The following is a 19503-nucleotide window of genomic DNA, read 5'->3' as shown; positions in this document are numbered from 1 at the left end:
AATTCTGTTTCTCTGGAACCACTCTTGTTACCAGATGTCTTAGGCTGGGTTCTATAGAGAAGCAAAACCAGTATAAGTGTATACGCATGTATATAGAAAGATTTATATCAAGGAAATGGCTCACACAGTTATAGAGGCTGGAGCATCCCAATTCCATGGGTCAGGATAGAGGCTTCTGCTGATTCCCATAGCTGCAGGGGCTGGCAAACCCAAGATTGGCAGGTCAGAGAGCAGGGTTCTTGTTCACAGGCTTCGAAGATCAATGAATCCCAAGATCAGGCAAGACGACAGGTAAGCTGCTAGGTCAAGTCCCAAAACCAAGGTCAGACAAACAGAAACCAGCTGCAGGATCCAGAGTGAGCGAAAGCCCGTGAGCCTTGACAGAAAGTCCACTTATATTTGATGTAGACCACACATCCAAGGAAACTCCCTTTCAACTGACTACTCACAGCATATTCCATTATATAAAATCTCATCATGGAATTGATCACATCATCTTATGACTGATAAACTACATCATAACTGCCAAAACACTGAGAATTATGGCCCAGCCAAGTTGACACACAACCTTAATAATCACACACTCCCCCCACTGCCACTCCCAACACACATTTTGTTGTTATGGTCTCTGCTGTCTTCTTTGTGATGACAGCTCTGTGCTTTCAATTTCAAGGTAAAAAATCTTCACATCATCGACTCCTTTCTTTTACCCTCACTACATGCCTAATCTGTCAGTAAATACTGTTGTTGTTGCCTTAAAAAAATATCCACTTTAGCTGCTCACCTGGTCCTGACCACCATCAATCTCTCACCTGGAATATTGCAAATAACCTGTCCTCCCACCCCTATCTGGGCTGTGGTCCTTGCTGCCCTATGATCTGGAATGTGCTGATGCTCCACCTCTTCTCAGAACCTTCCAGGGGACCCATCTCACCCCGAATAAAAGCCAACCTACTTAGAGTGGCCTTGCAAGGCCGTGTGGAGTGTGCACCTGTCACCTCTTTGGGCTTAACTCCTACTTCTATCCCCCACTTTCTGGTCACACTGGCTTTCTCCCACGGTATTCCAGGAGCATGGAGGCACTCTCACAGGCCTCCTTTTTTTCCTTTCAGGAGTGGTCCTCACCTAGATGGCCCCCCCCCCAAGTCTTTGTTCTCCCTGACCACTCTATTTAGAGTTGCAGCACCTCCCACTGCCTTGCCCTTAGTTATTATCACCTTCTATCATATAATTTACATACTTATTTGCTTGTCTCCCTTCCACTAGAATATAAACTACATAAGAGCTGCAATTTTTGTCTCTTGTTTATTGATGTATCAACAATGTCTAGAATGCCAACAACTTCTAGAACCATGCCTGGAACGTAGTAGGCACTCATCAGTTATTTCTGGAGTGGACAAATGAATCAAAAATATACATATAGTGCTAATTTTGATGATCATTAAGCATAAAGTTACATTTTACCAGAAATGTATCTCTGAGAACAGAGAGATTATTATTTGCATTTTTCTTACATTTAGCTGATGTATTTGTGAATATTACTTTATTCTAGAAAGAAGGCGGCTCAGGCTCAGTATCAGTTCTCTTCCTGCCTTTTGTCTTTATAGATGTGAGCGCTGAGAAATGCTTGTTCATATGAATAAGCAGACAGGCTTGAAAGGTGTTTTGTTTTATCAATGCCATTCTGTCCTCGGAGTTCAACGTTAATGGCCAAAAATCATGTAAGTATTTCCCTGGTCTTTCAGTTGACTAGTTTAGGTCCTTCTTCCATGTTGTTGAAAGCACAGAACTGGAATCCACCTGATTGCAGAAGGCATCTCCTAGTCGCCTTCACTTTTCAGTTTCGGAGGCATGCACCAAATCCACTTTCCAAGACCCATCAAATGTCCATTCATTAGGACCCTTTTCTGGGGATTTTTTTTTACACCTAGGGCAGTGTATCATATTGAAGTTAAAAAAAAATTAGAGTTAGGGGACATTAAAGGTGTGTTTTTTCTTTTAAAAGTGGGAGAGAGTGAAAAGGGAGGTGGAAAAGGTAAACGGGCATGAGATCTTGATGTCAAACATTGTCAGCAAAGTCATTTTAGGATAGAGTCCATGTGTAAGTGGACCATCTAGAAATTGATTCTCTTGATGCTATCTCTGCCCACAAGTCTTTGTTCTCTCAGGGATACCCATAACCTCATTTGAAGATGCTGGTGTTGTGTGCCTTGAAGGCAGGAGAGAGTGGGCTCCAAAGCCCAGGAGGAGGGAAGGGTAATTCCTCCAACAGTCACAGTGAGGGTGGGAGACAGATTGGCAGACTGAAAACTGCAGTACCAGGAACTCTTTCCCATTGCATTTCATGACTGTATTTTAAAGTCCAGTTATCTTAGAGGCAGAAATGTTTTCAACTGCAGTACCCGTAGATATTAACCTACAGTTGGCCTGTCCTAGACATGGATACGGTGTTCTGTGCCATGTTCATATTTTGGTCATAGACATGCTAAATGAACTCTATCCTTGCTAGCTCCAGAGTTTGGGAGACCTCTTTCCACACTGTACACTGGAAAAGGCAAGCCTGGGAGACAGTCCAGAGGTTGAATCATAGAGAATTCCTCAACTGAGTAATCCTTAAGAAAATTACAGTAAACAAATGCTACTTCCAATCTGCTCCCCAGCTGCTTTTTAAGTTGGACTGTGGAATTTGTGAACAAACTCAATAATAAACAAAGTTTGGACCAGTTAAAAATAAGCATATGGCTTAGAAAATGAAGGAAAAAGAGATACTGGTTCAGAAGCAGATCGTTTTCCTGAGATAGAATTATTCCATGAAAGAGAATAAATCTTAGAACATGCCTTCTCTTTATTTTCAATGAGTTAAGATGTAATTCTATAATTATTAAATGAGATCTTGGCCAGGACAGAAAGCATCTGGCAGTATGAAAACCACAGTAGGCCAAGTAAGAACTTTGAAAATGATAGGCAATAGAATTCAAACTATATAATCAATGAAATGGAAAGACAACTAGAGGGAAAAAAAAATGTATGGAAAGATGGACTGGACAGATCTCAACCCTGAGGATAGTCCATGGCAGCTAACATGTGAATAAGTTATTCCTAAAGAAAAAGTCAGAGCAAATGCAGCAAAGTCATCCCAAAGCCGTGGTAACAGTTCATGGAATTAAAATTTCTCTGATTGCAAATAGCATGTACTGCACGGTTTGCAAAGTGAAGAAGCCTAACATTGGATTCCTGTGCCATGGCAATCAATACCAGAATAGAGACTTATGGTCACACAGCCTCCAGAGGCTAGGGTATACTCTGAGTATTTTATACTTAAGATGCCATTTACTTGAAAAGTCTCCTATCTGGAGTTTCAAAACTTTGCCCCCAAAAGAATCTTTTTTTAAAGGTTTCATACTGCCAATCACAAACCCAAGTGTATATGTAGGAATTAGCAATATACTCATCAAATAAGTAGGGAAAGAATAAAATTATAAATGCTGTGAGGATGGTTAGCCAACCAATTAAAAACAATAGGTTATTCAGTAGATAAATGGATGAATTGATTAAACTTAATAGATGAAACCATAAAATTACTAAAAGAAAATACAGGAAGGCATTTATAAAATCTCATTGGAAAAGAATTATGTAATAGAAGAAATCATAAAGAAAATGACAACTTAAAAATGAAAACTTTGACATTCAGAAACAACAAAATCAAAAAGCAAAGAGGAGGCTAAAAAGTTTTTTATGGCAAATATAAAGCACAAGGATTAATTTTTTAGAGATTTTCCACATTGGTAATTAAAAGAATACCTCACTAAAAAGAAGAGACTGGAAGAATATTACATTCACTCCTCAAAAAAAAAAACCTAAAAGTGGCCAAAAATTTCAAAAGAATTTCAGCCCCACTGGTATTCATTAGATGAATGTATAATACAATATGGAAATAGTATTCTTCTTCTATCAAGTGGGCAAAGAATAAAAACATTGGGACACAGATCATGTCAATTTTAACTGTTGGATAACATAAATGTTGAAGCAATCTCGAAGCTCTTAGGGAAGAAATATAAATTTTTTAATGATCTGTCAGAGGCTAACGACTTCCTATTAAATGTTCATTTTATATAAAAAGTTGGAGGAAGCTGATGCTTCGTTTTAATGGTGATTGCCAATTCTGTCAGTACTGAACATTTGTAATATTTCCATTCATTTCAGGGTTGTCCAGACTCAAGCATATTCCTGTGCCAGTGATGGTACCAGTAGACCCTTCCTGAGTGTGGACCTGGAATCCCTGCAGGCTGACTCTAGAAGAGAGAGGACAGCACAGTCAGGGAGCCAACTCTGTGCTGAGGGAGTCTGCGGATCTCAGGGCTGTATGGCAACGGCATCCAGACCCTGGACATACTCCTGCATGCCATCTGCTGAGACTTTCTACGTTCTCCAAATCATAAATTGAGAAACCTGGCTTGACAGACACTGTGGTACTGCCTCAGGTGAGAGACCATTTGAGAGATTTGGTTTTAAGCACAAAGATTTAGAGTTTGGGGGCTATTTCGACAGTTTCTGGAAACCACCAGATGTACAGTAAAATTCCAGACTTTCCAATAATTACCTGGACATATGCTATCTCTATGGATTGCTCATGAAAAGAATTTTAAGATTAAAGAGGGGTTTGTGATATTGTCCTTTCAAGACAAAATGAGTTATTGAAAAGGACAAACCCTGTTTGCATAGTCAACTAACCAATTCCTTTGCAAAACTGTAGCCTAGCAAATCGTCTTGGCAGAATTACAAACCCAGGGCCAGAAAAGTCATATATAAAGAGAAACCCATTTCAGTGAGGACAAAGTCTGATTTCATTAGGAACAAAACCCCATACTCTCCACCCCAGTAGCACAGAGAGAGGCCAGCCTCCTACAATGGATCTAGTTTCTAATCTGCTTCTGGTATGTCTCCCATGCTCATGCCTGCTCCCGCTCATCCTCTTCTCTGCCTCTTCTCATCCAGGTCAGTATGGTGCACTTCCCAAATGGTAGGCTGGTGTGTATCACTGTTGCAGTGCAATGGGTTTCTCTTATATATGGCCTTTCTGGCCCTGAGTTTATAATTCTGCCAAAAAAGATTGGTGGGGCCTCTGTGTACCCTATGATTGTTTTATTTTACACACCTGCAGGGATTGCTTGATTTGCTAATTCAAACAGTGGCTTGAAAATCCATTTAATAGGATTGAACAACTTGTGGTCCATTATGGGGTTTGGCCAGTTCATGGTACTGCTGGGAGGGCCATGCCTTGAAATTGACAAAGAATTTGCTTATATAAACAGCCAACCACAAAGGTTTTTAGAAGCAAGAAGAGAATGAAGAGGAGTGGACCTCCTAAAAGAGCTGTAATATTGAAGACAGTTCAAGACGGCATGAGATGGCAAGGACAGAACAGCCGAGCAGCAGGGAAACAGCACAGCAAAGCCAAGCAGCATAGAAGTGGTGGCAGCAGTACAAGTAACGGCAACCATGACTCTGGCAGACAGTGGTGGTGGGTGAGTCGGCCCATAGAGTGGAACTGGGCACCTCTGGGCAGGAGGTCACCAGTGGAACTGGGCGTCCAGTAAAGGAGAAGGAATCACAGTCCGGGTCCATGTAGGTGAATGCATGAGCAGAGCAAGTAGCAGTGTGGGGACTACCTTAGTCATCTGGTGCTGCTATAACAGAAATATCACAAGTGGATGGCTTCAACCAAGAGAAGTTTATTCTCTCACAGTCCAGTAGGCTAAACGTCCAAATTCAGGGCGCTGGCTCCAGGGGAAGGCTTTCTCTTTCTGTTGGCTCTGAAGGAAGGTCCTTGTGATGCATCAGTGTTCCCTTGGTCTGGGAACTCTCAGCGCAGAACCTCAGGTCCAAAGGACGCCCTCTGCTCCCAGCACTGATTACTTGGTGGTATGAGGTCCCAAACTCTCTGCTTTCTTCCCTTTCTTTTTATCTCTTGAGCGATAAAAGGTGGGGCAGGCCACACCCCAGGGAAACTTCCTTTATATTGGATCAAGGATGCGACAAGCCCACCCTAAATATTCTTAACATAAAATTACAATCACAAAATGGAGGACAACCACAGAATACTGGGAATCATGGCCTAACCAAGTTAATACACGTATTTTTTAGGGGACATAATTCAAACCATGACAGGGGCCAAGCTGGTCTACCCTTAGCAGCAGCAGATGATTAGGCTGTGCTGAGAGCTATAACCCTAAGGCCAAGAGGGGCCCTGAAGTGCCTAAGAGAAGGCATTCCCAGAAGTATCAGCTGGCACAGCAGAGAAGGGCAGTCAGCTTGCTTGCTCAGCTGAGAGTAAATAAGAGAGCTGTCCAGGTTGGAACCTGTCCTGAGTGATAAACTGCATCTTGTGTCCTGAGTTGTACCGTGTTACCTCCAAGTTGATCCTGATCCTGAATTGTACTTCCCTAATAAACCACAAAACTGTGAATATGTTTGGTGAGTTCTGTGTGGCCATTGCAACAAGTTATCGAACCCAGCATGGAAGTACAGAGTGCCATGGTTTGTGTGTGGAGGGGGGTGGGGTGGAGTGGTGGAACAGCTGGTGTCACGAATGATAAAAAATTAGGAGTGGAGCTGTGTCTGACTTCCACCTCATAGGAACTAGATTTTTGTGCTGACCCTGATTCTATTCCCTCAGCAATCTAGATGAGTCCTGATGCTAGTAAACAACAGTATTCACAGCAAACAGTAGGGTGAGTATCGACTGGATAAAGGGCTTTATCTACTCTACTTTCAAGAGCAAGTTTCAGAGTCTTTTCTGACATTTTTGCCTTTTCTTTCTTTCCTGTCTTTTTAATGACCTCTTGCTTTCTTCATGTATGATGTCCGTCCACAACTCACCTGGTCTTCGGTCATTAGTGTTCAATGCGTCAAATCTACTCTTGAGATGGTCTCCAAATTCAGCTGGGATACACTCAAGTACGTATTTTGGCTCTCGCAGACTTGTTTTAATTTTATTCAGTTTCAGTTTGAACTTGCAAATGAGCAACTGATGGTCTGTTCTACAGTCGGCCCCTGGCCTATGTCTGACTGATCATATTGAGATTTTTCCATCATCTCATTCCACAGATGTAGTCAGTCTGATTCCTGTGTTTTCCATCTGGTGAGGTCCACATGTCTAGTTACTGTCCATGCTGCTGAAAAAAGGTATTTGCAATGAATAAGGCATTGGTCTTGCAAAATTCTATCATGTGATCTCCAACGTCGTTTCTATCACCAAGGCCACATTTTCCAACTACTGATTCTTCGTTTCTGACTTTTGCATTCTAATGACCAGTAACTATCAATGCACCTTGATTGCGTGTTTGACCAATTTCAGACTGTAGAAGTGGGTAAAAATCTTCAGTTTCCCCACCTACGTCATCAGTGGTTGGTGTGCAAATTTAATAATAGTTGTATTAACTGATCTTCCTTGTAGGCATATGGATATTATTTTATCACTGACAGCATTTTACTGCAGGGTAAACCTTGAAATCATAATCTGTGATATTAATTTCTTCCATTCACTTTAGCTACTCTACATGCAAGAGCCAGTTTCAGAGTCTCTTCTAACATCCATTTTGGTCTTTTCTTTCCTGTCTAATGACCTTTTGCTTTCTTCATATATTATGTCTTTGATGTCATTCCACAACATCTGGTCTTGCCTTTAGGGTTCAATGTGTCGAATCTATTGGTCTCTAAATTCAAGGCTCTTGTGAACTTGCTCTAATTTTCTTTAGCTTCAACTTGAGCTTGCATATGAGCAACTGATGGGTCTGTTCCACAGTCGGCCCCTGGCCTACTTGTGACTGATGATACTGAGTTTCTCTAGTGTCTCTTTCCATGATGTAGTCAGTTTGGTTCCTGTGTTTTCCATCTGGCGAGGTCCATGTGCATGATCGCCATTTATGTTGTTGAAAAAAATATTTGCAATGAAGAAGTCGTTGGTCTTGCAAAATTCTATCGTGCAATCTCTGGCATTGTTTCTATTACCAAGGCCATATTTTCCAGTCAATGATCCCTCTTGTTTCCAACTTTTGCATTCCAATCACCAGTAATTATCAATACATTTTTATTGCATGTTTGATCAATTTCAGACTGTAGAAATTGGTAAAAATCTTCAATTTCTTCATCTTTGGCCTTAGTGGTTGGTGGATAAATTTTAATAACATTTGTATTAACTGGTCTTCCATGTAGGTCTATGGATATTATCCTATCACTGACAGCATTTAACTTCAACATAGATCTTGAAATCATCTTCTATGATCTCACTTATATGAAATAACAAGAACAGGTAAATGTATAGACACCAAAGTTTATTAGTGGTTAACAAGGCAGGAGGGAATGGGTGAAGGGGAACCATTGTTTAGGAAGCAAGAATGTTTATGTTGCAAAGGATCATCCACAGATTACTACAAAGAAAAACGTGACTTTACAATGATAGATTAGCCGCCACCATCTTGACCAAATGCTTGGCATCACTAATAGTGGGACAATGGCATTTTGTGCCTATTAGGATACATGAAGTATGCAACATCACCTAGAAAGTTTTCAGTCATCTATCCCTGCACAGTCTGATGTGGCAACTACCAGTACCACAGGGCTACTGAAAACATGAAATGTGGCTACTGCAAATTCAATTATTAATTTTATTTCATTTAACAATTAACTTGTTCAATTATGGGAAAAGTATGTTTGTGAATCTACATTTTCAATAGTCACTTTTATGAAATGTAAATACTGATCAAAAATTTCCAATGAAAAATTTCCATCCACATTGAGATGTATTGTTTCTGGATTCTGGAAGGCTTAGTACAAAAGGAAAAAAAAAAAAAAAGTAAAAGGTGCATTTGTAAAGCAGGGGTAGTAGCATCAGAACCTGTGTAACTTCAGGGGGAATAATGACCTGGATCAGTCCAAAGCTGATCCCTATGACATGGAGATCAGACACACCTCCACTCTCCAACCTTTTTACCAATTCTAACACTACCACTCCCTCAGCGGCTTGCTCTACTTCTGGGTTCCATAATCCATTGCAATGGCCACAGAGAACTCATGGACCATGCTTACAATTAAGTGGTTTAATTAAGGAAGTAACAGAATACAACACATGATCAGGATCAGAAAGCATGCAGATAAGGTCTGGAAGGCTCCCAAGAAGTGGAGAGCGCATCCATCTCTTCTTCAGCAAATCGCTCTCAGCTCCTCTTGGCCGTGCAAGCAGCCCCTTCTCTCTGTCCTGCGTATGCCCTCAGCTGTGCAGCCCTCCTCTCAGTCACCTCATGACAGACTTCCTCTCAAGCCCCTCAGGACAGGCCTCCTCAGTACATTCCTTTCTGCCTTAGGCCTGTCTGCTGTAGGCTCAGCCGCAGGGTGGACCTGTCACCTGCTTATGTGATATAGCCCTTGACCCATGTTACAGCTCTTTTAGGAGGTTCTTTCTCTCCTCTCTACTTCTCTCTTCTTCCTTCTGCTTGTGTCTACTTCCTGTCTGAACAACCTTTGTGGGATTAGCTGCATATATTAACCCTTGTCAATTTCAAGGCATGGCCCTCCCACCAGGGCCACGAACTGACCAGTTCCCTGTAAGTACGCAGATACTTCATTTGCAAAGTCTATAGTAGCTATTTGCATAGTACAACGACCAATCCCTGCAAGGTGCACACCAAACACAGTGCAGGCTGTAGCCCAGGGCCAGGCAAAAAGTATGAAACCACAAGTTGTTTGCAGCTTACCCAGGAAATGTCCATTAACCTGAAGAAAAGTAACAAATCCTCTGGGCAAAACTAGGGCAAATGTAACTCCTCAGGGCTTAGTAGAAAAATCTCTCAAACCATTTTCCAAAGAATCAAGGCAAAAGGTCGCATAAAGGAATTCATTTCACCTCTTTAATTTAGTTGTTAATTCCACCAAAAAATTTTACATTGATAACTGGATACACTGAGTTTAAGTAAGGAACATCATTAAAAATAATTTCACATTTACATATTTCTTTTTCTAATACAGCTACTAAATTTTTTAAAAATCGCATCTGTGTCTTGCATTACATCTGTATTAGAACTGCTCTAGTCCCAACATTCACTTTACAAAAATAAAGGAGACAAACTAATTTGAAAAAATCATGAGAAAACCACCATCAGAATGTTGGAAATTATACTAGACAACTACTTGTGTGTAATCTACAAGAGTCAATATTATTAAAACAAAACTCCAGGCGAATGTACTACATAAACCAGATGAAAGAACTAAAAATAAAAAGGAAATGTGGAAATCTTGTTTGGATCCTACCCGTAAAACACTTAACAACAGATAACTGGAGAGATTGTCTTGTGTGGGCCTTTGTTTATTTTTGTGGACTGCCCTTATTCTTAGGAGGTGCATACTAAAGATTAAGGGTGAAGTGAATGTCAGCAATTAACCATTAAATGTTTCATTGTAATAATGCATTTATATACTGACAAATGAGGCAATTTTTTTTTTAACAATTGGTTAATCTAAGTCAAGAGTTATGTTTGCTCCTTTTTCTGGAACTACAGATTTTCTTTAGATACGGAAATCAAATTAAATACATGGGAGAATATCTACCTGTCAAAATTCATCTTGTTTATGATAAATTACATCTGCTACTGACAAATATTAGCCTGCATCGTTTTACTTCTTACAGACTCATATTTTAAAGCTCTGGGGGGTGGGAGGGAGAGGATTCAGAAGTCTTTAAGTGAAGTGAGGTAGCGAAGAGTTGAAAACAAAGTTGAGTAGACATTTTTTTCCTTTTATTGTTGTGAAAGAATATATGTAACATTTGCCAATTCAGTATTTTTCAGGTGTACAATGTGACATCAATTACATTAATCATGTTGTGCAATCATTACCCATAAACTTCCCATCACCATAAACAGTCATTCACTGATTCCTGCACAATGACTCCTTTCCCTGTGGCCTGCTAACCACTAATACACTTTGGTCTCTATATCTTTACCTTTTCTTTTTACTTTATATAAATGAGACAGCACAATATTTGTACTTTTGAGACTGACTTGTTTCACTCAGCATATTTTCAAGGTTCATTCATACTGTAGCATGTTTCAAGACTTTCTCTTTATGACTAGCACCCCACTGTTATGTATGTACCACATTTTGTAGATTCATTCATCTGTTGATGGACATTTAGGCTGTTTGCAACTTTTGGCTACAGTGAATAGTGCTTCAGTGAACACTGGTGTACATGTGTTTGTTTACTTCACTACCTTCAACTCTCTTGGGAATATACATACCAGTGCAATTGCTTGTTCGTATGATAGATGGTTTAATTTTTTGAGAAAGTGACAAACTTTCCCGTAGTGGCTATACCAGTTTGCCTTCCCACTATCGATGGATAAGGGTTCCAATTTTTCCATATCTTTGTCAATATTTTTTGATTAGGTCGTTCATCTTTCTGATAAGTTATAAAAAATTTTTAATACATTCTGGATATCAAATATATGGTTGTGAAAATTTTCTCCAATCTGTAGGTTGTCTCCACCTTTTTTTTTTAATAAAGTCTTTTGATGAACAAAAGTATTTAATGTCCCATTTATGTACTCTATCTTTTGCTGCTTGTGCTTTTGTTGCCCTTTCTGATAATCCACTGTCAAAATCTAGCCTTTGCTGCCACATCCCTAAATTTTCCTCTAAGAACTTTATGGATTTAATTTTCATATTTAGGTCTTTGATGAATTTTGAATTGGTTTTGGTGTAAGGCATAGATTCTGATTCATTCCTCTGCATACTGAAAGTAGAGCTTTCCTTCGTGATAAATGTGTATTTATATTCATTCACTCACTCATATATTTACATTAGATGCATGTGCTCCCTAATAACCTGAAAAAGACACTCTTTCCTCCTGAATATACTTATCATAATCAATAACCAACACCCAAAGACAGAAAAATTACACCCAGTGTTCACTAGAACATGTTAGAATCACCAAGTGGATACAAAAGGTGGAAATAATTTTTCCTTCTGGAGAAAAGGCACAAATGTTGTTCTGAAGGCACTGGGAGGGTAGAACACAGCAGATGCATTAGCTGACCCCCTCCTCTCAGGAGCTCAAGCCCAGGGCTTTGAACTGGTTCATTCTGGTTCTCAGCAGGGAATCTGCATTTCCACCCCAGATATACTGGATCAGAATCTACATTTTAACAAGATTCCCAAGTGATTCTTATGTATAATAAATTTTGAGAACCACTCCTTTATTAGTGGTTCTCTGAATTGGTCCCTAACCAGCAGCATTAGCATTGCCTAGGAACTTGTTAGACATGCAAATTCTATGCAGGGGTTCAAACCAGAACGAACCAGTCAGAAGTCTTGCTCAAGCCCCACACAGCTGCCAACTCCTGCAGGTTGGGATAAACAGTCTGCTGGCATGGCGAAAAGAGCTGGATTCTTGGAGGAGAAACTATGGCTCTTAAGCACCCAGAGAGGGTGAATCAACCAGCAATGAGCTTGGAACCTGTGACCTTTGACCCCATATCACCACCTTTGGATTCTCACCCTCCCACATGTCAACATCTGGACATCAGGCAGAGGGAGGGAGCGAGCAGTAACAAAGCCACCTACCAGTTGACCCACTACCTCAGATTTGCACACCCACTTCTGGTTACCACACTAGGTACATAGTAATGGCAACAGCCTCAGGAATTATGGTAACAAGGTGCAAGAGCAACATCCTATAGCTGAAACCTAGAGAAATGCTATTTTCCTTCCACAAATGACTCAGTTGGGCCCTGGTCTCAGACCAGTCGGGCATCAGCAGTGGTGGCATATCCTGGAGTTTCATACATATGGGCCTGAGGTCTAATTGAGATTGTTACATATCAACCCCTCTCTTCAACCAATGGGGGGCTGCTTGTCAGATGAGTCACCCCCCCCAAACGCCAACCCTGATACCACTGCCGAAAAGAAGTCTGCTAAATTCCTCTAGAAAGCAGCCTCTCTAGATCTCAACAGAAACTGGCAGTACACATTACTGGTGGGAATATTAAATAGCACAACCCCTTTAAAAAACTGATCGGTAGTTTCTTAAAATGTTAAACTATATACTTAGCATATGACAGCAATCCCACTCCTAGGGATATATGCAAAAAAATAAAAACTTTATGTTGACATAAAACCTGTGAGAGAATGGTCTATCAGCTTTATTCATAACAAGTGGATATCCAAATATCCTCCATGGTGAATACATAACTATGGTATGTCTACACAATGGAATACTATGCAGCAATAAAAACCAACAAACTATCAATACATTCTTCAAAGTGGATGATTCTCAAATATATCATGCTAAGTGAAAAGAGTCAGAATCAAAAAGCAACGCAGTATATTGTATGCATAGGAAATCCTGACGGATTCATGGTCAGGGGAAGGTGTGACTAAAAAGCAGCAGCACCAGGGAGGTTTCTGGGAAGAATACAGGTGCTGTTCTGAGCTTTCACTGTGCTACTGACTATAAAACGTAATGCATATGTCAACTCACATCCCAAAAGTGAATTACTGTCTAAACTTTGAAAAAAAACTTTAGTGGCAGTACAACATTCTGATGTGTGGTCATTTATCTTACAAATTCCTTCCTGTTAGACACTGTCTTCCATGGTTTCCACCCTCTATCACTACTATCAATAGGTACCATCCTGGTGCCTTGGGAGTTACATAGGATGACTCTACAAGGGTAATTGCTGGGTCAAGGGGAGGTCTAATTTGAAGGCTTCTGCTATCTGCAGCAACTATTTCCCAGGCCCCTTACATGAGGAGTCAGTGAAGCAGCTCCCATCTCAGCGTGAGGTACATTGGCACTGAATAAACACCCAGGCCCAAAAGCCTCTTGTGTTATCTCCACTATTAAGGAACCCTAGCTGGGCTCCCAACTCATCCAGGCCCTAACGTGGGTGTGCATACCAGGTGGAGCAAGAACCACTATTCCAGCACAGCCCAACAACTGCTTCTGTTTTGACACACACAATCTTGGTCAGAAGTATCAAAACCAGGTCTCTGTGACTGAGCACAGACCCTGAGTGTGTGGGAAAGAAGATATACAACTAGGTCATTTTAGGGCTCTATATGGTGCACCACCACCTATGTTCCCAGAATGAGTCAACAATCTATGCAAGCCCTGATTCTTGCAACACTACTTCAGAGAGGGGCACTTCTGTGTGGGATGACTTTGGGTTAAAATCTTCTATATAGTTTCCTCATCAGTAAAGCAGGGATCAAGATAGTAATTGGGGAGAATAAATGATATGCAATGTAAAAATATACACAAGTGCACTAAATATTCAGTACAGTCCTGATTATATTAAAACCATTAATCTGTAGCAATTAAAGGCTAAAAAATAAAAATAAAATACCAAGAGTGGTGATATTCTAAGTGATTATTTTATATATATTTCAGTTAAAATCAAATTTTCTACAATAAGAACACGCTGCTTTCTACTAAAAAATATTAAAACTTGATAGCTCATGAAAAGAAAACACACACTTCAAAATACCCACGTGTTGATGAAACTTTCTTGTAAGAATTTTTATATAAACAAACTAAATGCAAAAAAACACATCAAAATTCATGTCCTAGAATTGAAAGGGATGTTACAGGGATATTTATCACCTTGATGTGTTTCACAGAAAAAAATGGAGATTAATGCATATGGAGATAAGGCCGTGGTAATTTTTGTAATTTTGGTAATATGGAGATAAGGCAGTAGTAACTTTTGTAATTTTGTACATTTGATAAGATTTCTCCACTGATATAAATATCCTTGTGCAGGCATTGGGAAATTCTGTGATTAAAGACTTTATCAATGCTTACAGTTACAGGGTTTCCCCACTGTGCGAGGTCTCATGGGCATCCTGAGGGAGGGGGATGCTGAAGGCCTCCATCGTCTTTTACATTCACAGGATCAATCCAGAATGTAATATCTTACATGATGTTCCCAGGTTCTTTATTTTTATATGCTTTTTCTGTGTGACTTCTCACATGTTCCTTTAGTTAAATAGAGAAGACTTTTCCATATGTGTGAATGTCACTGAAAGTAGGGAAGAAAAAGAAAAATTTTCCCACATTCATTTGCCATATATCTTTTTTCAGGTTTGAGAAAAGATAAAGGATGAAAGATACCCAACAAAAGATACATGCATATTGTTTCTCTACAGGATTCCTACTCAGATGTGTTGCAAAGCATTAGGGACATTTGAAGATGTTCTCATATTCCTGACATTAATAAGTCCTCTCTCCATTGTGAGAACTTATATGTCTAGTGAGGTGTGAGGAACTACTAAAGGCTTTTCCACATTCCTTACATTCATGAGGCCTCTCTCCACTGTGAAAACTTATATGTGTAGTGAGGGATGAGGAACGACTAAAGCCTGTCCCACATTCCTTACATTCATAAGGCTTCTCTCCACTGTGAGCCCTTATATGTGTGGTGAGGTGCGAGGGACGATTAAACCTTTTCCCACATTCCTTACATTCATAAGGCCTCTCTCCACTGTGAGCCCTTGTATGTGTAGTGAGGTGTGAGGAACTACTAAAGGCTTTCCCACATTGCTTACACTGATAAGGCCTTTCTCCACTGTGAGTTCTCACATGTGTAACGAGGTGTGAAAGACTGCTAAAGGCTTTCCCACATTCCTTACATTCATAAGGCCTCTCTCCACTGTTAGCCCTTAAATATACAGTGAGGTGTGACGAACGACTAAAGCATTTTCCACATTGCTTACATTCATAAGGCCTCTCTCCAGTGTGAGAATTTACATGTCTAGTGACGTATGAAAAACAACTAAAGGATTTCCCACATTGCTTACATTCATAAGGCCTCTCTCCAGTGTGAGAACTTACATGTCTAGTGAGGTTTGAAAAACGACTAAAGGACCTCCCACATTCCTTACATTCATAAGACCTCTCTTCAATGTGAGTTTTTATATGTGTAGTGAGGTGTGAGTAACGACCAAAGGCTTTCTGACATTCCATATATTCAAAAGTCCTCTCTCCAATATGAGTTCTTACATGTCTAGTGAGGCATTAGGAACGTCTAAAGGCTTTTCCACATTCCACACATTCATAAGGCCTCTTTCCACATTGAGTTCTTATATGTTTAGTGAGAGGTGAGAAACAACTACAGGGTTTCCCAGAACTCTTACATTTACAAAGTTTCTCTTGAGTAAGAGTTTTCACATGAGGTATTAGGGAAGAGGGAAAAAAGCAGGCTACTCCACATTCCTTACACTGATAAGGTTTGTATCCAGTGTGAGATCTGATGTGAGGCTTAAATATATGATCCATGAAGGCTTTTTCACACTCAAAATATTCAGAAGGATTTACTCCAGCAGAACTTCTTTTGAGCCTAGTAAGATTTGCAATCCAGCTAAAAATTTTTCCACACAGGTTTCCTTCTGTGTTTTTCTTTATATTATCTTCTTTATTTTCATGGAGGCTTTCTACCATATATGTGCTGTTAAAAACAGGCAACGAAATTGATAGAATTAAATTTGATACCATTTCACAATTACCATACACAGAATATGTGTTTTGTGCTCTGAGTTGTTTCATGCTGCACAGTTTGGATTATCTCACAGAAGTGAAACCATTATTGTCACTTTCTAAATCAAGGGACTTTCTGATAGTTGTGTACAGATGAAATATGTCTGAAGTACTAAATATATGATTCACATTTATGGAAATATTGTGTGTCAAAATTATGTGAATATACCATTTTAGAGCTAATTTTATATATACACACACACACTCAGAAACGTCATGACATCTAAATATTCCTGAAGCACTGCTCACTGTCATATGAATGATACTCGAGCCACACACTTTTCCAGGTAGTTGTCATCTTCAATGTCATGAAATTCACAGATTTCTCCTATCATGAAGGACCGGGATTCATTCTTCATGGACTTTTGCCTGTTATTATCCTGCTGAAAAACTGACACAATAATTTTAAGTGGAGTTTCACAATATGAAACAAACAGTAAGGAAATTTTATGAAGAACAAGACAGGTATGAAGAAAGACTTTAAGGCATTTGGCTGTTCTACGACTTTGGCAAGGGTCAAAGGGATAAGAAATTTATTAAGAAATAATTCCATGATGATTGAGAGTGATGGTGATATAAGTAGGGTGTAACTAGGAGAGTAAAACAGAAAACTACTGCAAGTAATAGACATGTATAAAGGTAATACTTAAAGAGGAAATGGGAGAGGGCTTTTCCCACAAATGAAGAAGGCATGAAAGGATCAATAAAAAATTTAAAAAGTCAGCTCAGGTATATATAGAAGTTCAGCATCCTCAAACCAAGAGATTTTTTTTGAGCTGATTTATTCAAATGTAGTTCTGTCTCAGCAGGGCTGGTCCTTCAAACAATTTTTGCCTCCTGGTGCTACGTGATACTACATTTCTGTATAAGTACTATTTCCACTCTCCTAAAATCTCTCCTTTACTTCTCAGGAAGAAAAATTACTGTAGTTGACGTGGTGCTCATGCGGAAAGGCAGATCATGACGGAAGGCAGAGGAGCACATTTTCCTGACGTTTTGTTAATACTTTAGTCTCCAGGGGTTCTAGGGATGGAGAGATATGAGTTTATTTTCAGCAAAATAATCCAGTGTAATTTGTAATAAACACAGTAAAACTCCACCAAGGTTCCAACCACACATCTCTCTTTACCCCAAACTGACCCCTGAAGCCAATGCTCACACCTAAAACATGTAAAGAGCTTCATGCCTTTTAGGCACAAATGAAATAATCAATACATAGCTTTTTACTTTCATGCAGAAACCACTAATATTCTAAGCTCCATGACAGCAGTGAATATGCATTTGATATTTGCTAATTTATTCTTCAACCCAAATCCTCTAAGAAAGTCAATCAGTACAATACATTTATTCATTAAGATGTAAGTAAGAAAAATAAAACCATTCTTACCTGATTCCAAGTTCCTGAAGGTTTCCATCATCACATCTTTGTAGAGTTTCCTCTGAGAAAAATCTAGCAAAGCCCACTCTTCCTGGGTAAAGTCCACAGCCACATCCTCAACAACCACGGAGTCCTAAAACATCACACATTCTGAATCAGCAAGATACCATGTTCCCAATGTGTGCAAAAAGGATGGGTGACGGTGACAGTCCTGGGGAACTGCGAACCCATAGGGAGGTGACACAAGGTTCAGTGTTCTACTCTAGAGTGTGGCCATCATGGCCGTCTACATTTGCTGCACGTCTTTTGGCATCTTATTTCATAGATTTAACGATATATCTGACACACTGAGCTCATCTCTCCATGGTTTGACTATGAGCAATTCCAGTCTTATTTCTCTCTATACTTATGGTCCAGAAGAACCAGAACATACAGAAGGGAAGGAAATCCGCTACAATTAAAAGAACCATTTGCACATCCAGATAATTTGTGGAAAAAAATCAATTTCACTTCCTTCCATAAGACCCATCAGAAAATTCAATAAACATGAGGAAAGGGTTAAAATGAGTTACTAATAACAGGGAAACACTGAAGGACTGGCAGCTTTAACTCTGCTTGAACAGACAAAACAAGCATCAGAAACAGAATCAGATACAGTAGAGACTGTGGAATTAACAGACTGGGAATTTAAAATAATTATGATTCATATGATAAGGCTTCCAAAGGAAAAGTAGACCACAAGCAAGAACAAGTGGGTAATGTAAGCAGAGAAATAAAAACCCTAGGAAACCTCGCAAGGAAATATTAGAAATCAAAAACACTGTAACAGACATGAACAATGTCTTTAATGGGATCATCAAGAGACTGGACATCACCAGGGAAATAATCAGAGAGCTTCACGATAGGTCAATAGAAACATCCAAAACTGAAAAGGAGAAAAAGGAAACAAAATATCTAAGAACTTTGAAACAAAAGGTGTAACATATGAGTAAGGAGGTAACTAGACAGGGAAGAGAGAAACTAAAAGAAATATTTGAAGTAATAATGGCTGATAATTTTACAAATTAATGACAGACACCCAATCATACATCTTGAACACCAAGCAAGATAAATACAAAAAATCTACACCTAGGCATATTGTATTTAAACTATAGAAAATACATACACAGACAAAATCCTGAAAGAAGCCAGAAGAGAAAACATACCCCTCTTAAGAGGGGGAATATTAAATTCAGAAGCCATGTAAGCAAGAGAATGGAGTGAAATATTAAAGGTTTGAAAGGGAAAAAAAACTACCAAATTAGAATTCTGCATCCAGCCAAGTTATTCTTTAAAAGTGAAGGAAAAATACAGACATTCTCAGACAAACAAATACTAAGGGAATGTAAAATGGCAGCGTCAGAGGTCCTCTCATGTCACAAGGGGGAAGGACAATCATCAGCCCAAGACTGATTCCTACGAAGTAGAGGTCTGACATACCTCCACTCTTCAACCTTTTTAACCATTCTGACACCAGCCATCCTTCCCACAGAACTTT

At 39.5% G+C, this 19503-nt stretch overlaps 1 protein-coding gene and 1 long non-coding RNA gene across 2 annotated transcripts; one reads left to right on the top strand and one right to left on the bottom strand.

Moving 5' to 3' along the window:
• Positions 1–1369: 1369 nt before the first annotated feature.
• LOC111751487 (uncharacterized) lies at positions 1370–7178 on the top strand. The gene is made up of 3 exons (XR_002786594.2): positions 1370–1721; positions 4204–4481; positions 5313–7178. It is a non-coding gene; the product is annotated as an uncharacterized LOC111751487 (long non-coding RNA).
• Positions 7179–13405: 6227 nt separating this feature from the next.
• LOC100663811 (zinc finger protein 699-like) lies at positions 13406–18093 on the bottom strand. The gene has a single exon (XM_064283131.1). It carries the CDS (start codon positions 16016–16018, stop codon positions 15266–15268), a length of 753 nt encoding a protein of 250 aa, XP_064139201.1. The 5' UTR covers positions 16019–18093; the 3' UTR covers positions 13406–15265.
• Positions 18094–19503: the final 1410 nt, after the last annotated feature.

This window comes from Loxodonta africana, chromosome 3 (genome assembly GCF_030014295.1).
Source record: "Loxodonta africana isolate mLoxAfr1 chromosome 3, mLoxAfr1.hap2, whole genome shotgun sequence".
In the NCBI taxonomy this organism is placed as follows: Eukaryota; Metazoa; Chordata; class Mammalia; order Proboscidea; family Elephantidae; genus Loxodonta; species Loxodonta africana.
The sequence above is the reverse complement of the archived record's forward strand: the minus strand, read 5'-3'. Positions and strand labels throughout refer to the sequence as shown.